General features: G+C 37.7%; 1 protein-coding gene across 4 annotated transcripts in view; it reads left to right on the plus strand.

Annotated features, from left to right (window-relative positions):
• LUC7L2 (LUC7 like 2, pre-mRNA splicing factor) overlaps nt 1–13,719 on the plus strand; it is a 29,931-nt gene extending 16,212 nt beyond the window's left edge. For 3 of the 4 annotated variants that reach the window (XM_064420035.1, XM_064420038.1, XM_064420037.1), the window contains exons 3-10: nt 3,433–3,531; nt 4,424–4,534; nt 5,196–5,339; nt 6,379–6,555; nt 8,563–8,654; nt 9,523–9,552; nt 10,462–10,656; nt 12,683–13,719. In XM_064420035.1, the coding sequence (XP_064276105.1) occupies nt 3,433–3,531; nt 4,424–4,534; nt 5,196–5,339; nt 6,379–6,555; nt 8,563–8,654; nt 9,523–9,552; nt 10,462–10,656; nt 12,683–12,875 (1,041 nt within the window). In that variant the 3' untranslated portion in view covers nt 12,876–13,719. The remainder of the gene's footprint in view (nt 1–3,432; nt 3,532–4,423; nt 4,535–5,195; nt 5,340–6,378; nt 6,556–8,562; nt 8,655–9,522; nt 9,553–10,461; nt 10,657–12,682) is intronic. The other variant, XM_064420036.1, reaches the window with a different exon arrangement.
• Nucleotides 13,720–13,768: the final 49 nt, after the last annotated feature.

Raw genomic sequence — 13,768 nt, forward strand, 5'->3', positions numbered from 1 at the left:
TTGTTTCAGCAGCAAAACTACTGATAATCCTTTTCTCTTGTACCTGCTTGTTCTTGCTCCCTGTTATGCCACCTAAGTATTTATCAGGCCACCCTGTTGGGTCAAAAGGGGGAAGGGGAGCCAAAATGTCTTCTGTTGTGATTGAGGCATCTGACAAAAATAAATCATAACATACTTCTTGCTCCCCAAAATTTCCACTAACATTACTGAAGGTTTTCAACAGCTTTTGAATTAGCCATCTTAATACTGTAAGAGACCCCAGCTTCTGAAGTTCACTGCTGTGTTGTCCCCTACATGCTCTCAGCACATTGTTTGTATGGCTGCCCAACAAGTTGGACAAAGGTATGCTGCTGAAGAGTTTGCCTCTCTGTTTGATTTGCTGAGGTGTTTTTTTTACCCAGTCACTACCCAGATTGTGTTCAACAGCACAGGCAGATGTGCCAGCATAGAGTGGCACAGCACAGGGGTAAGGGGAGGACAGAACATTTCTCAGTAGTAATGCTGGCTCAGACTAATTACCATCTTTTCAGGCTTTGGATTTACAGTTCCCAGTAAGAGGCGAAGAAATCAGAAAAAGTACTGTTTTGTGGAGGTTGAATCCAATCCAAATAGAGAGAAAAAAGCATAAAACACATGTCAAGTGAACAGCATGTCGTGGTAGTGTTATGTGAATTCTGGGGGGTTTTAATGTGTGATGGAATTTTATTTCTTGCATTTGTTCAAAGTGTATGCAGATTGCATCTTAGAATAGTGTGGGGGGGAGGGTTTGTGTGTGCTGGATGTGTTTCAGGCTTTTTGTCACTGTATTCAGACCTCTTGAAGTGTGTCACTAACCTTTATAACTTCAGTGTCCCACTTCAAACAGAATTGTCCTTGAGTTTTACTCTTTTAGCCTTAAAGACTTATTCAGTACAAGAGATGAATCAGCATAAAGTCACTCTTTTCATAATTTTAGGATAATTTTCAAGTGTCTGATTTTCAGGGGTTTTTTTTTTAAGTTCTTTCACATTCCTCTCCTAGTACTGAAGTACTTTCCCAAAAAAATGCTTCAGTTTAAATAATGTCAGCATGGCTTGGAAAAAGACCTCTATAATACATTGCTCAGCTTCAAGGTCTTTGTGGATTTGCATCAGTTAACAAAATTGCTGAGGTCCTGTATAGTTGCAAAAGGAAAAGCTAATCTTTTCCTTTATCATTGCAGTCAGATGTTCCCTACTGCAATCAAATGTTTTCCGGAAAACAGATTTATGGTGGCTGAAGGGGATTTAAATAACTGCAGTTTATAAAAAACCTTTTCAAATTCAAAATTCTTTATTTTACCAGTGTGGGGTTTTTTCTCTGTCTGAAACTTCTGTATGAAATAAACCAACAGATTCCATAAAAATTACTTCAATGGTTTCATTGGAAGTCTAAGTAAAAATTTGAAAATACTAAAATAATTGGGGTTTGTTTATTTTCTGTACTTATGAGGCTTTGATTGTTTACTTAAATCCAAGTATTTTATTAAAAACAAGCAAGCAAAAACCCAACAAAACCCTCACTCATTTGGCTTGCAGCATATTCTGAGTTAACATTCATCTTCTAATTACAAAACTCCCGATGCAGTTATTAATTATTTTAGGTTTGGATTTTATATTATTTAACTACAACAGTAACAACTTCTTCCATCAGAGTTCAATTTTTGTCATGTGTTACCAATGTTAAGAAAGGATTAGTTTTTCTTAATATTAAGTGAGCAGCGCCTTAAGAGCAGACTTAACTGAAACTGCTGGTTTTAAGTGCTATAAATAACAATCACTTCCAATGATTCTACATCAGCCTGTGCTGTTGCAGAGAGGTTGCTTTGGGTTCATTCTGTTTTATTTCCATTACAGATTGGTTGGGGGTCGTGGTTTAAGTTTTTGGTTTGGTGTTTTTTGGTGGTTGTTTGTGGGTGGAGTTTTTCAATTTGTTTTTTGTCGAGTGCACATTGCTCTGTCACCAGACCTGCCATGAACAAACTGAATTAGAATTTCTTATGTTATCTCCTGTGCAAAATTCAATTTTTAAACAGTAGTTGTTACCCAGTAAGATTCTGGGCACTCTCTTCATTGGCATTGTATGCAAGATAAGTGATGCAGCCTGCTTACTTTTTACATCCATCCTTCTTTCCTGCCCTCTTGGGTTTCCGCTGTTGGGATGACCCCTAGAGTCCCTTTTTCCCTGCCTGATAGCCAAAGAAAGAGTCAGGATTCTTTGGCTCTGGTTCACAAGGTTGTTTATTGTCTCTTAACTAAAATATTCTTTTTCACACCTGCAGAGGTCTGTTCAGCAGGTCTGTCAAGGGCACACTGCCCACCCCTGGGCTGGTGTCTACCTTTTATACTATGAATTACGAGTACTTTATTTATCATTATTTTCCAATACCTATCACCTATGTTACACTGTCTACTTTTATTCTAAACCAATCTCAATATGTCACCATCACCAAGAAGATGGAGGCTATGAAGAAAGAAGAAGACTAGGACAATGCACAAATCCCTCCATCTTGCCTCCTAGACCCTTATACTAAAAATCCCCAAAATTCCACTTTTCACCCTGTGATTAATTCATTATCACTCTGCTTAAACTTTTGTGACTTGTGATTTTTCATACAAGGTTGATAATTTGTTCCATGGGTTAGGATCGAAATCCCAAGTGTCTTTGGCTTCCTGCTAGGACCCCCAGCCCCCTGCCAGGGGCACGTGTCATCCAGGGCACCCAGAGGGGTGTCCTGGGTTCTGACACTGCCCTTCTAGAACGGTTTTCAATTACAAGGGAAATGTCTGTACTTTTTATTCCCTGGTTCTTGAATATAGTCCAACATTCAGCTCATCTTCCCTCATTTGCAAAATGTTTTGCAGGGATTTGATTTTTGGTTGTGTTACTTGAAATGCTTTGAGAATGTTTAAGCAGCACTTACAATGGTGCTGTGGTTGTAGCTATTTCATGTGATGAATATAATGGAAACAGATTATCATGGAGTGTGCAGACAGGTTCAGGTCAAGAATTTCACCATTTAACTGCTACTTATTTTCATGGAACTTGGCTCTACTAAACTGTTGAAGTTCAATACATCATGTTCCACTTCAGTCACTTTTTTGAACTTCTAGTAAAACAGCATTTTTTTGCAGGACATCAATGATACTTAGTATCATTAGATACTTGGTATCAATTTTACTAATGCAAATAGACATCATTCTAAGATGAGCTGTTCATTCTCTCTGCTGTTATTGTTTCTTGATTCATGCATTCTGTCAAAGACCTGGTACAACCTTATAGCTTTGTTAAACTCTCATTACCGCAGGGGATATTACTTGCTTCAGAATATTTGACAGTTAAAGAAAATCATGCTACCCTTATTCCTTGTAACACATCTGAAAAGTTAAACCGCATTGCCTTTTGTCTTTTCAGAGAATGGACCTTGGAGAATGCCTGAAAGTGCATGACCTGGCATTAAGGGCAGACTATGAAATAGCATCCAAAGATCAAGATTTCTTCTTTGAGCTTGATGTATGTATTTTGTCTTAATGGTGGAGAGAAAGCATTAGTTTGTGTACTTATGTGGATAAAATGAGCAACAGATGTTTGTTACAGACTGAAGGAAGACTTTTGAAAAGTGATTTTATAAAGAGGCAGAGAAACTCTTGGCAGTTACATGAAAGATACTTGACTCTTCATGACTATATGCTGATTTGTGTTGGTAGTCATCTCCAGGTAGAACTGTTAGCAGCCTCTCAGAGTATGATAAACCTGAGTGCTGTCTTAGTGCTGTCAAATAGCAAGCAAATGTTAAAGCTGCGTATGCATGCTTTGAAGAGAGTTTTAAATTCTACAGTTAACAAAGAAAGTAATTTGTTATTGGAGATAACAAATCATATACTGTGTCTCCATACACTGTAGTTGGTTTTGAACTCCCAGCTAGGAAGTTAGCCTTTGCTAGCACAAAAGGGTTTGGGTTTTTTAATTGTTATTTGGAGGGATGGTTAATATGCATACTTAAACCCTAGTGAAAAAAGTTTCAGTATTGCATGTCATGGCTGGATGAAGTGATCCTGAATAGCCTTCCAGGAATTTCAGTGCCACTAGAAATACTCACTACGACTTCTTCTGTTGTGAGACAGGTTGACTTCCAAATTTCTGCAAATACTTGGAAACTATGGCAGTGTGTAGACTATCATTTTTTTAATTTGGGGTTTTTTTTCTTTTTTTTTTTTAATTTGTATGTTTAATAAACATACAAAATGAATATGTGATTACTCAGCATAAATCAGTAGATTACTGTTGCACTAATCACTAACAACAACTTGTGAAAGTGAAGCCTTAATAAACTGAAGAAGCCTTACAGCTAATGAAATATTTCTATTCTTGACAGCACTGATCCTTGTTGTTACTGATGTTTCAGGCAATGGACCACCTGCAGTCATTTATTGCAGACTGCGACCGGCGAACAGAAGTGGCTAAGAAAAGACTAGCAGAGACCCAAGAGGAGATCAGCGCTGAAGTTGCAGCTAAAGTAAGCATGGCAGATGAGTTACTGCTGTCTTTTTGGAGGCCAGCTTTTCTAATGAGCCAGTTTCAAGTTTTAAAATTATATCAAATCTGAGAATTCCTACTGAAGAGGTGGAAAAAGCAATAAATTTTCTCTGTGCTTCCTAAAACTGCCTTTAAAGCACAGAAGAGAATAGAGGGAAGAGACCTCTCTGATATTTTTGACCTCAGGAAACTTGACTCTGAATCCATCCTATAGAAATGTTAGTAATTCTTACACTTTTTGATCCAAACTTCATCTACAAAGGAAACAAAATCACTGTCCTTTTCTCTATATCTTTTTGAATGAAAAAAAACTCTATAATGTTTCCTCACATATATGCAAATGCTAAGAGAAATGATTGTACAAATATTAATTTTTCAAGACTGGTATAGATAAGTGTGAATTATTTGCAGTTTGCTGAACAAAATCCTTTTCTGGATTTTTACATAGACTTGGTAATGTAGCCTTTTTCTGTGTTTCTTGCAGAGGTATTTTCTGTTTCAGTTCTAATTGGAGAAATTCTCTATGTATGTTTCTTTTAATTCTGTCCTTCTAATGTTGCATATCATAATTCAGTAGTAGTTCAGATTATTCTCCATAATTAAAAGTATTTCCTATGTTAAGCCTTTCCTTGTCTTTTAAGGCTGAAAGAGTTCATGAATTGAATGAAGAAATTGGGAAACTGTTGGCCAAAGTAGAACAGCTTGGAGCTGATGGGAATGTGGAAGAATCTCAAAAAGTAATGGATGAAGTGGAGAAGGCTCGGGTAAAGAAGAGAGAAGCAGAAGTAAGTTGATTGTGTAAGGATTGGGGGGTGGAGAGGGCAGGGTCAAACATTAAATTGCTTGGCCTCTGTGTGGTGCAAGACATCTCTGTTAATTCCTTAGCTAATTGCTACATATAAAACTAAAGAAATTGTTTGATGGCATCCAGTTAAAGTTTCTACCCTTTAGTACACTCCTATACAACTAAAATTATACTGCCTTCCACAAATGATGCATTTATCTTAGTTTGGCTGTGTTGGTCAGTTGTATCTGTGGACACTGCCTTTGTGGCTGTGATGGTTGCACTGACTTACCTCATTTGGTCTCATGGCTTTTACTCTGGCAACCCTGTTATAATCTCGTGCTGGAAAACTTCAGTGCAGTCATCCACTGTCTTTACTAAAAGAGAGTTCATGTCTTGTGTATCAGGAAAGTCAAAATGATCCTTGTAATGTTCAGGTGACAGAGCTCACCAAGAGCTTTTCCATATTGTATTATGCAAAGATAGTGAAATTTCTAGAAACCAATGTCTGCAGCTGTTTCAATAGTACCAGAAGGATTGCTGGCAGTCTTGCTTGTCCATCATCTGAATGTATTAGGTAAATTTTTCTCAGATAATGTGTTTAATTAGTGTCTAAAAAGCAGGTAAATTTCTCAGGAAACTAATGCTGTTTTAAATGGGGTTCAGAACTAAAACTGCTGTCATATTTTCATAATTTGCCAACATAGTAATTGCAGTGTTAATATGTATTCATTGTTGTACATTAAAAAGTACATCATGCTTCTGTGTAATGTAATCTGAATGTAGGAATTGCCCAACTTTTTTTTTTAATTTAATTTTAAAAACAGTTGCTGATGTCCTGCTTTTAAATATGTTCAGTTTTCAAAATAAGGAAATAGGCCCTGTGTCTTAGTGAGACAGTTGAAGTATGAACAGTGTGCATTAACTAAAGGGTGTTCTGGTGTACACTGAATTTGGTTATTTGTCATGTCTCTTCAGTAAAGCGTCATCCTTGTGTTTATGTGCATTTTGAAGTAACAGCAAATGTTTTTATTTTCTAGGAGGTATACAGGAATTCTATGCCTGCCTCTAGCTTTCAGCAGCAGAAGCTCCGGGTTTGTGAAGTGTGCTCGGCTTATCTTGGTCTTCATGATAATGACCGACGACTCGCTGATCACTTTGGAGGAAAACTACATTTGGGATTTATTGAAATAAGAGAGAAGCTTGAGGAACTCAGGGTAAATCATTGTTACATTTTTTGTGTATTCTCCTACTTAATTATTTGCCATGCAGCCTTAATGGAATATTTCTTTCTCTGTGTGTGGTTTTTTCTTTTTCATATCACTTTAAGCTTTGGGAGTTCATTAGCCTAAAAACACTAAACATTCTAATTTAGCAACAATTACCTGGATAGATTTGTAAGATGACCTCTTTTGCACTGAGGTAGATTAAAATGCACCTTCAAAGTAATGCATCTTGGGAACTAAGATCTTGAATCTCCTTTTAAAATGGAGAACTGTATTTTGAATGAACAACAGCAATGTTGAAACATACTTAGCAGTTATAGGAGATAGCCAGATGAACTTTGCTTTTAGCCAGATGATTGACTAAAAGTAATAAGGAGACTCTTGACAAAAGCATTTAGTAAGGAGGATGATAACACTTGGAAGAGTCTTCCAAAAAATGTAAAGAAATGCTTGGAACTCAACCTGCTGTATGGTGAATGACTAAAATTCAATTTGTTTATTTTACCTGGACAAAGATTAGGAAATTTTGAATAGAATCCAACAACTCAAGACTGCAGTTATCCAGAATAGAATACTAAGTTATGTATATCTTGAAGTCAGAAATAATTGTTATGGGGAAGGTTGCATGTTCTCTATAGCTTGATCATTTGAAATCCAGTTGGAATATTATAATCTATCTTGACCAGAAATCATATGCCAGAAGAAAGACTTACTGGAATTATATTCTGGACTTGAAGTTTTCAAGGGGATGGGATTTGAACACTGTTGCCATTTATGACCATAATTTCTGACAAATTATGGAGTTCACAGTTCAGTTAAGCATTTTAACTGTAGAAATCACTAAAGGCTATAACTAAATTGGTTGAATTCCTAAGAGCAGAAATTGCTGCTACTGGATTTGTACAAATTGACTTGGTTTATGTTCTGTAATATTCCAGCTGTCTTGCATGGATACTGTGACTTACCCTTCAGAGAGCCAAGTCTTCCTGTGGATGTTGCCACTTTAGGCTCCTAACTATAGCTGGTATAACTTAAATCTTAGATGCCTAGAACAGGTCATGTGTACTTCCTCTCATCCCTCCATGAAATTCTCCAAAGAGTCACTTGAACAAGAAACCTTGCTTGTAGTTAAATTTCTGATGTTGTACAAGGAAATCTAGATATAATTTGATGAAAAGGGTTGAAATAACTAATTATTTACATCATTTGGGACAAAATATGCATGGATAACTATTTCACATTCCCAAAGCATCAGTAAATTAATCTTTCAAAGTGCTTTGCTGATAAAGAAAGAAAACAATAACTATCCCCTCCTTCCTCAGAGCTCTCCTCAGAGATCTAATCAAGATGCTGCTGGGGCAATTCCACCTCTCAGAAGAAGGTCTTTACAAAGAGTTGAATTTCTTGCATCATGTCCAGAAGGTGGCAAGACTTGGGTTTGGCCAGATCTCCAGTTGTGAGTTCCACATCTGAGGGCCCTCTACTGAGCGTGCCTTGTCCCCAGTAGTAGTGAGTTCACCCTGGGGGCTATCAGCTGAAGCATCTGCTCTAACTTTGTCCCACAATCTAATACAGAAAAAAGTAGCCTCAAAACTTAGGTGTTGGCCCAACCAAGTCCTTTAAGAAACTTAACTGTCCCTGTTCTGATTCCTTTCTGCCTTTCCCCAGTGTCCAAACTATGATAGGATTGGCATGGAAGCTCTCACATTAAAGGCATGACTTATTGTTCTGAATTCCCCTTTATTAAAAACTTAATATTTAACTCTGCATATTTCAGGTCTTCATGTAACACCCACATGCAGCTCTTCTGCAATAACTTCTATTTCTTCAAGAAAAAAAAAATGTATATATACTGAGGAAGAGAGTGGGAATAATATACACAAGGGAAAGGGGATATGCCTGAGGGAAAGAACTGAATGTTAACTGTCTAGATTATTTCTGTAGCACCTTCATGTGAGAAATTTTTTAATATAACTTAATAAATTCTTTTGCTTTCAGAGGATTGTGGCTGATAAACAGGAGAAACGAAATCAGGAACGTCTGAAACGTAGAGAGGAGAGGGAAAGAGAAGAAAGGGAGAAACTAAGGAGGTAGGGATCTGTTTTAATTGCATGTACATTATGACCTATTTATGTTTAATAAGAAAACTGATATAGCTCATACACATTTCTAAATACGCAGAATTACAATAGATTGCATTCCTTGGAAACTTAGGATTGAGATGGAATTCCATTCTAAATCTTAAAACATGGAATTGTTCTCATAAAAAGCCTTTTTAAAAACTGCTGATAGTATTATCTCTAGATATTTGAACAAAGGGCCTTTGGAATAATTTTCAGGCATGTACCTTCTTTAGAGACCTGACAGATATGAGCTTACATATGAGCATATGAGCTCCTTTCATCTCTTAGCAATTTTCTTCCGAGGTGTCAGAAATTTTCCTTATTGGAAGCAGTTCAGTGTATGATTAAGGAAAGCAGTTCCCTGTTCTTCTATGGAGTAGTAGCTTTCAGGCCTGGTGGGGCTGGAGTGGAATGGAACCTGAGCTGCAGTTCTCTTGACATGTTAAAGTTTCAGAGGTTAACAGCGTGAATTTCTGAAATCTGTTGTGGTTTGGTACTATTTGCCTATCACGAAATCAGGGAATACTGACTTCCCCTGGAAGCTTTTTCTGTGGGAGGGATGTAAGTTAAAAAGCTGGTTAGATAATCTTCTGGGCTTCTAGTAGAGTTGTCCCAAAAATAAAATTTAAAAAACCCACCCAACACGAAACAGGGATGTGTTTCCTGATAAACATGTTACAAAGATGTTGACATCAAATAAAAGGCCTTTAAATACTTGCTACTAAAGCAAGAAATACAATAACAGGTCAGCTAGTCTGGTTTATTATTACTAAACTGCACTTTATTTGACAGTGAGATTCTCTTAAGAAAAATTACTATTTTCCATTTATTTCAGGTCCAGATCCCACAGCAAGCATGCCAAAAGGTATATAAATCTGCAGACAAGGAATACCAGCGGTGAAGTTAGCCTTTCACAAGCTGGAACATTTTAAGACTGTCTAGCACTGTTAGTTTAAGATGTCCATCTTTACAAACAGAGCTTTCTGTTACATAGTCATCTCTCTGTGTGTTTGTACACTATTTATCACCATGCTACTGAGTTTGTACATCTACATCTATTTTGTGGCTATTGCAATGCAGCTTCATGTCCCAAATAACACTTAAAACACAGAAAATGTTTTTTTCTTTACAAAAGCTTCTTGCAAATATCTTTTGGTGAAAGCCCATGCTTTCAAAATCCCTAAGTACTAGGTTAACTCATCAGATCACCCATGAATAGTATGAGTGTAGTTTCAAATCTACACAGTTGAAGGTCACCAGTGAGGTATGATTGCAAAGTGATTTGGAGTGGGGGAAAAAAGAAGAAAATAAGAAATCTGTATAGTGTTTAGAATCTTCCAGATTAGTTTTGTTGTTGTAGCTGTGGGAACAATAAAGTCCAATTTTTAAAGAACATCATAACACATAGATTCTGGCAGATGATCCCTGTCAGTGCATCATTAAGTTCTTTTTCGCCTGATACAGATGCTAGTTTAAAATGTAAGGAAGTAGATTTTTATTTGGTTTCAGGAGCCTGAATTGGCTATGCTGTTGCTATACAGTCGTGAATTAACTATAAAATTGTCTGCATTAGTCAGAAAGGAGTTTGTAGGCTTTCTAATGTTGTTTTCCCCTGTCTGTTTGCCTGTGAATCAGACACTGCAGTGGCTCTGAACACTGCAGGCCATTCATTCTCTGTCCAGATGTGCTTGCCATGGCGTGTGTAACGCTCACAGTAGCTGCTGAGAGTGGCTGGCTGAGAGCAGTGTGTGCTGTAAGCCCTCTCTGTCCCCAGGTCTAGGTCCCGAGAGCGCCGCAGACACCGCTCCCGCTCAGCCTCGCGGGAACGGAAGAGAAGGACCCGATCCAAATCCCGGGAGAAGCGCCACCGCCACAGGTCCCGCTCCGCCAGCCGCAGCCGGAGCCGCAGCCATCACAGAAGCAGGCACAGCTCCAGGGAGAGGAGCCGGGAGCGCAGCTCCAAAAAGAGGTGAGTGTTGCCCGAGAAAGAAATGGTTTCTCCCAACACACAATGAGAATTCTCACACTAAATTGAGTTTATGCTTACCACTTAGTAATTTCAACACATTTTAGTCTGTCTCAGATTTCAGTTACAGCTGCAGCATATTTATGATTTGACACACCAGAGTGCTTTATTATCTATTTTTTTTAATATAACAATAACAGGGTTATATATTATTTCTGTTTTGGATGAGTGCTACAGAGTATTGGTGTCAAGTTGATACCAGTTGCATGCAGCATAGAAAGTGAAACAGCTGATTTTCATTTGAACCCAGGGATATCAGCAGTCATCTTACTGTCAGTACATTCAGGTTTTTTCCTTTGGCTCTGGTTCCCAACACCCATCTGTTGTGAACTGCACCAGATAAAAGTTGGTTTAGGTATGCCTGAAAGTAAACTTTTTGCACTGCATCTGAAGATTGTGCTTTGCAAGGATCTCTCATGGAAAGATTACTGCAGGGGGCAGGCTGGAGCTGTTGCTTTTCAATTATTCAGTTGCTATCTGCTCCTGAGGATTGGCTGGCTTGTTTACATGCCTGAGGAGAGCAGAACTTAAAAGACTTGGGATTGTACAGTAAGGCATTTGGTAGGGAGGTCTGCTCATAAACAGGATTCCTTTCTTGTATAGGTTACCCACTGTGGCATACTCCAAGAGCAGTACAGTGAAAGGGTGACCAGTCTCAAAGCCCTGAGACTGTTGACCTACAAGAAGATGGAAGTTCAGGTTTTGAAGTGGCCACACATGCAGGGCTTATAGTTCAAATTATTTCAGGAGTTAAGTCATAGTTACTTCTGCAGGGGACTTGGGCACAAGGTACTTGGTGAACAGTTGTACTAACTCCAGGATGAAGCTCTTACTTGGCATGTAGCCTCTCTTCTTCTGTGACAAGTAGTTTATGGAATAGGGTAATGCCTGTGGATCCCAGTGTTTTTTGCAAGTATTAAGTCTTGCAAAGTACTACATTGTAGGGAAAGTAATCTTTTCAGATGAGCAACTAACGTGAAAGGTCACTTCTTTGTAAGCTTACAAAAGGAAATTAGTAGAGGAGCATTTTGCAGACATTAGTTTTGAAGTTTGGAAGTTAAGTGAAGGAGCTTTCTCTAAGTGGATAGAGTACAGTCTCATGGTGCAGAGTACCAAATTTTTCAACTAGGAAATGACTGGCTAGCTGTTAAAATATTTCTGTAAAAATCTGTATTAAAACATTTTGTGAGTGCAGTATATGGTAAAATACAGACCTAAGTGCATATGTAAGGGAATATAGAGGAGGATGTGTCTAATCCATTTTTCTCCCAATATAGAGGAGGATGTGTCTAATCCATTTTTCTCCCATACAGGTAACTAATGAAGTTTAAAACTACCTGGTTTGTTTAACAAAACAGGTCTTTTCTATCTCCATCATAAAGGTTTTGAAAACGCCTATTTATCAGAGCAAAATATCTAAAAAGAACACTACCCCAACTTTTCAAAGTGTCACAAAAGGATTAATTCTTATAACAAAATATGGTTGTAGAACAGATTCCAGATTTGTTTTGTGTTTGTCATATAGAGCCTCCCTTCCAGAATTATGCAAGTTAATTTCCTGCTACTTTTAAGCAAACTCCTGGTTTTAAATGTGTTTTTCAAGTTTGTAATTTATAGTCTGAGAAGGGCTAGACATTGTTCTTAAACTAGAGACTGCAGATGAGAAATATCCACTCAACTCTAGTTAATGTGAACTTGGAGATGGAGGCTGAAAGCAAGAGATGTAGTGAAGCACATTGAACTTAATCTGGTCTCTGAATAAATGTGGATTAAATCCTCCCTCAAAGTACTTGTCTTTTGAAGTAGGAAAGGGAGAAGGGTAGAATGATTTGGTGTCTTCTCATACATTTCTGTTCATATACATCTAAAGCTGGGTTGGAAAAAAGAAGAAAAATATAAAACCTAAGTGCTGTTTGATAGCTACCAGTTCATGTCTAACTTGACTTCTCAAATGCACTGCACTTTCCAGATCCTCTAAAGAAAGATCTTCCAGAGACAAAGAGCGTTCGAGAGATCGCGATAGAACATCCCGTGACAAAGACAGAAGCTCGAGGGAGAGGTCACCACGGGATTTCAAGGACAAGAAACGTTCCTACGAGAGCGCCAACGGCCGATCGGAGGAGCCGAGGAGCTCGGAGGAGCGCGAAGCAGGGGAGATATAACTGGCTGTATATTCACCTGATCTCTAGCTTCCTATGGAGTTGCATACTTTGGTTTAGTTTACAGTTGTTCAAAGGGACACCAGTGAGCAGTTCCAACACTGATACAACTTAGGGTAGATGTACAGTATATAAAAGTGGTTATAACAAAGTGAGAATTAAACCCCGTGAATAATGGTGCCTAAAGCTGGGTCCTGGACTTCCACCAAGTTGTAAAACTTTTCTGAAAGATTTCTCTTTATTCAGGACAACAGTTTTATGTACCAAGATGCAGATCTCAATGTTTTTAATCTCCTTTCCAATACAAGTTAGTGAACAAATTATATTGTACTACTTGCCTTGGGTGCTTTTGAACCTTTATAAATTCTCCAATTCTGCTCCAGTCAAAACAGCATCATTGAAAGGTTGTATTTGGGGGATTTTTTGTTTTGTTTGCTTTTTTGTAAGAGGGTGGGTGGATGGATATTAACTTTTACTCTAAAATTATGTTCCCAGTGTTGGGTTTTATTTTTGTTTGGGATCCTAGGAGTTGATTACAGTGGGAGCATTTAGACAGGAACTTGTACTGGAGAAAGCGGAAATGTCTTTTTACAGTGCCTATTTAGACTTGGAAATTGAACAGCTGTTGCATTACATCTTTTTTATTTCTACTTAAATTTTGAAATCAAAGCCAGTCCCATATCTGTACCATTTGATTGGTATGTGTTCAATATATTTGTTTTTTTCCAGAAGGACTCGTTCTGCTTTTTCTTGTGGAGTACATCTTTAATTGTATTAAAACAAACAAAAAAACCAGCAACAACAAAGAAAAATTAAGAACAAAAGAAATAAAAAAAATAAAAAGAAACCATATTGTCCAATAACTTAACAAGGATATACTGGTCTGTTAAGATGGT

This window comes from Passer domesticus, chromosome 5, assembly GCF_036417665.1.
Source record: "Passer domesticus isolate bPasDom1 chromosome 5, bPasDom1.hap1, whole genome shotgun sequence".
NCBI classification, from domain to species: Eukaryota; Metazoa; Chordata; class Aves; order Passeriformes; family Passeridae; genus Passer; species Passer domesticus.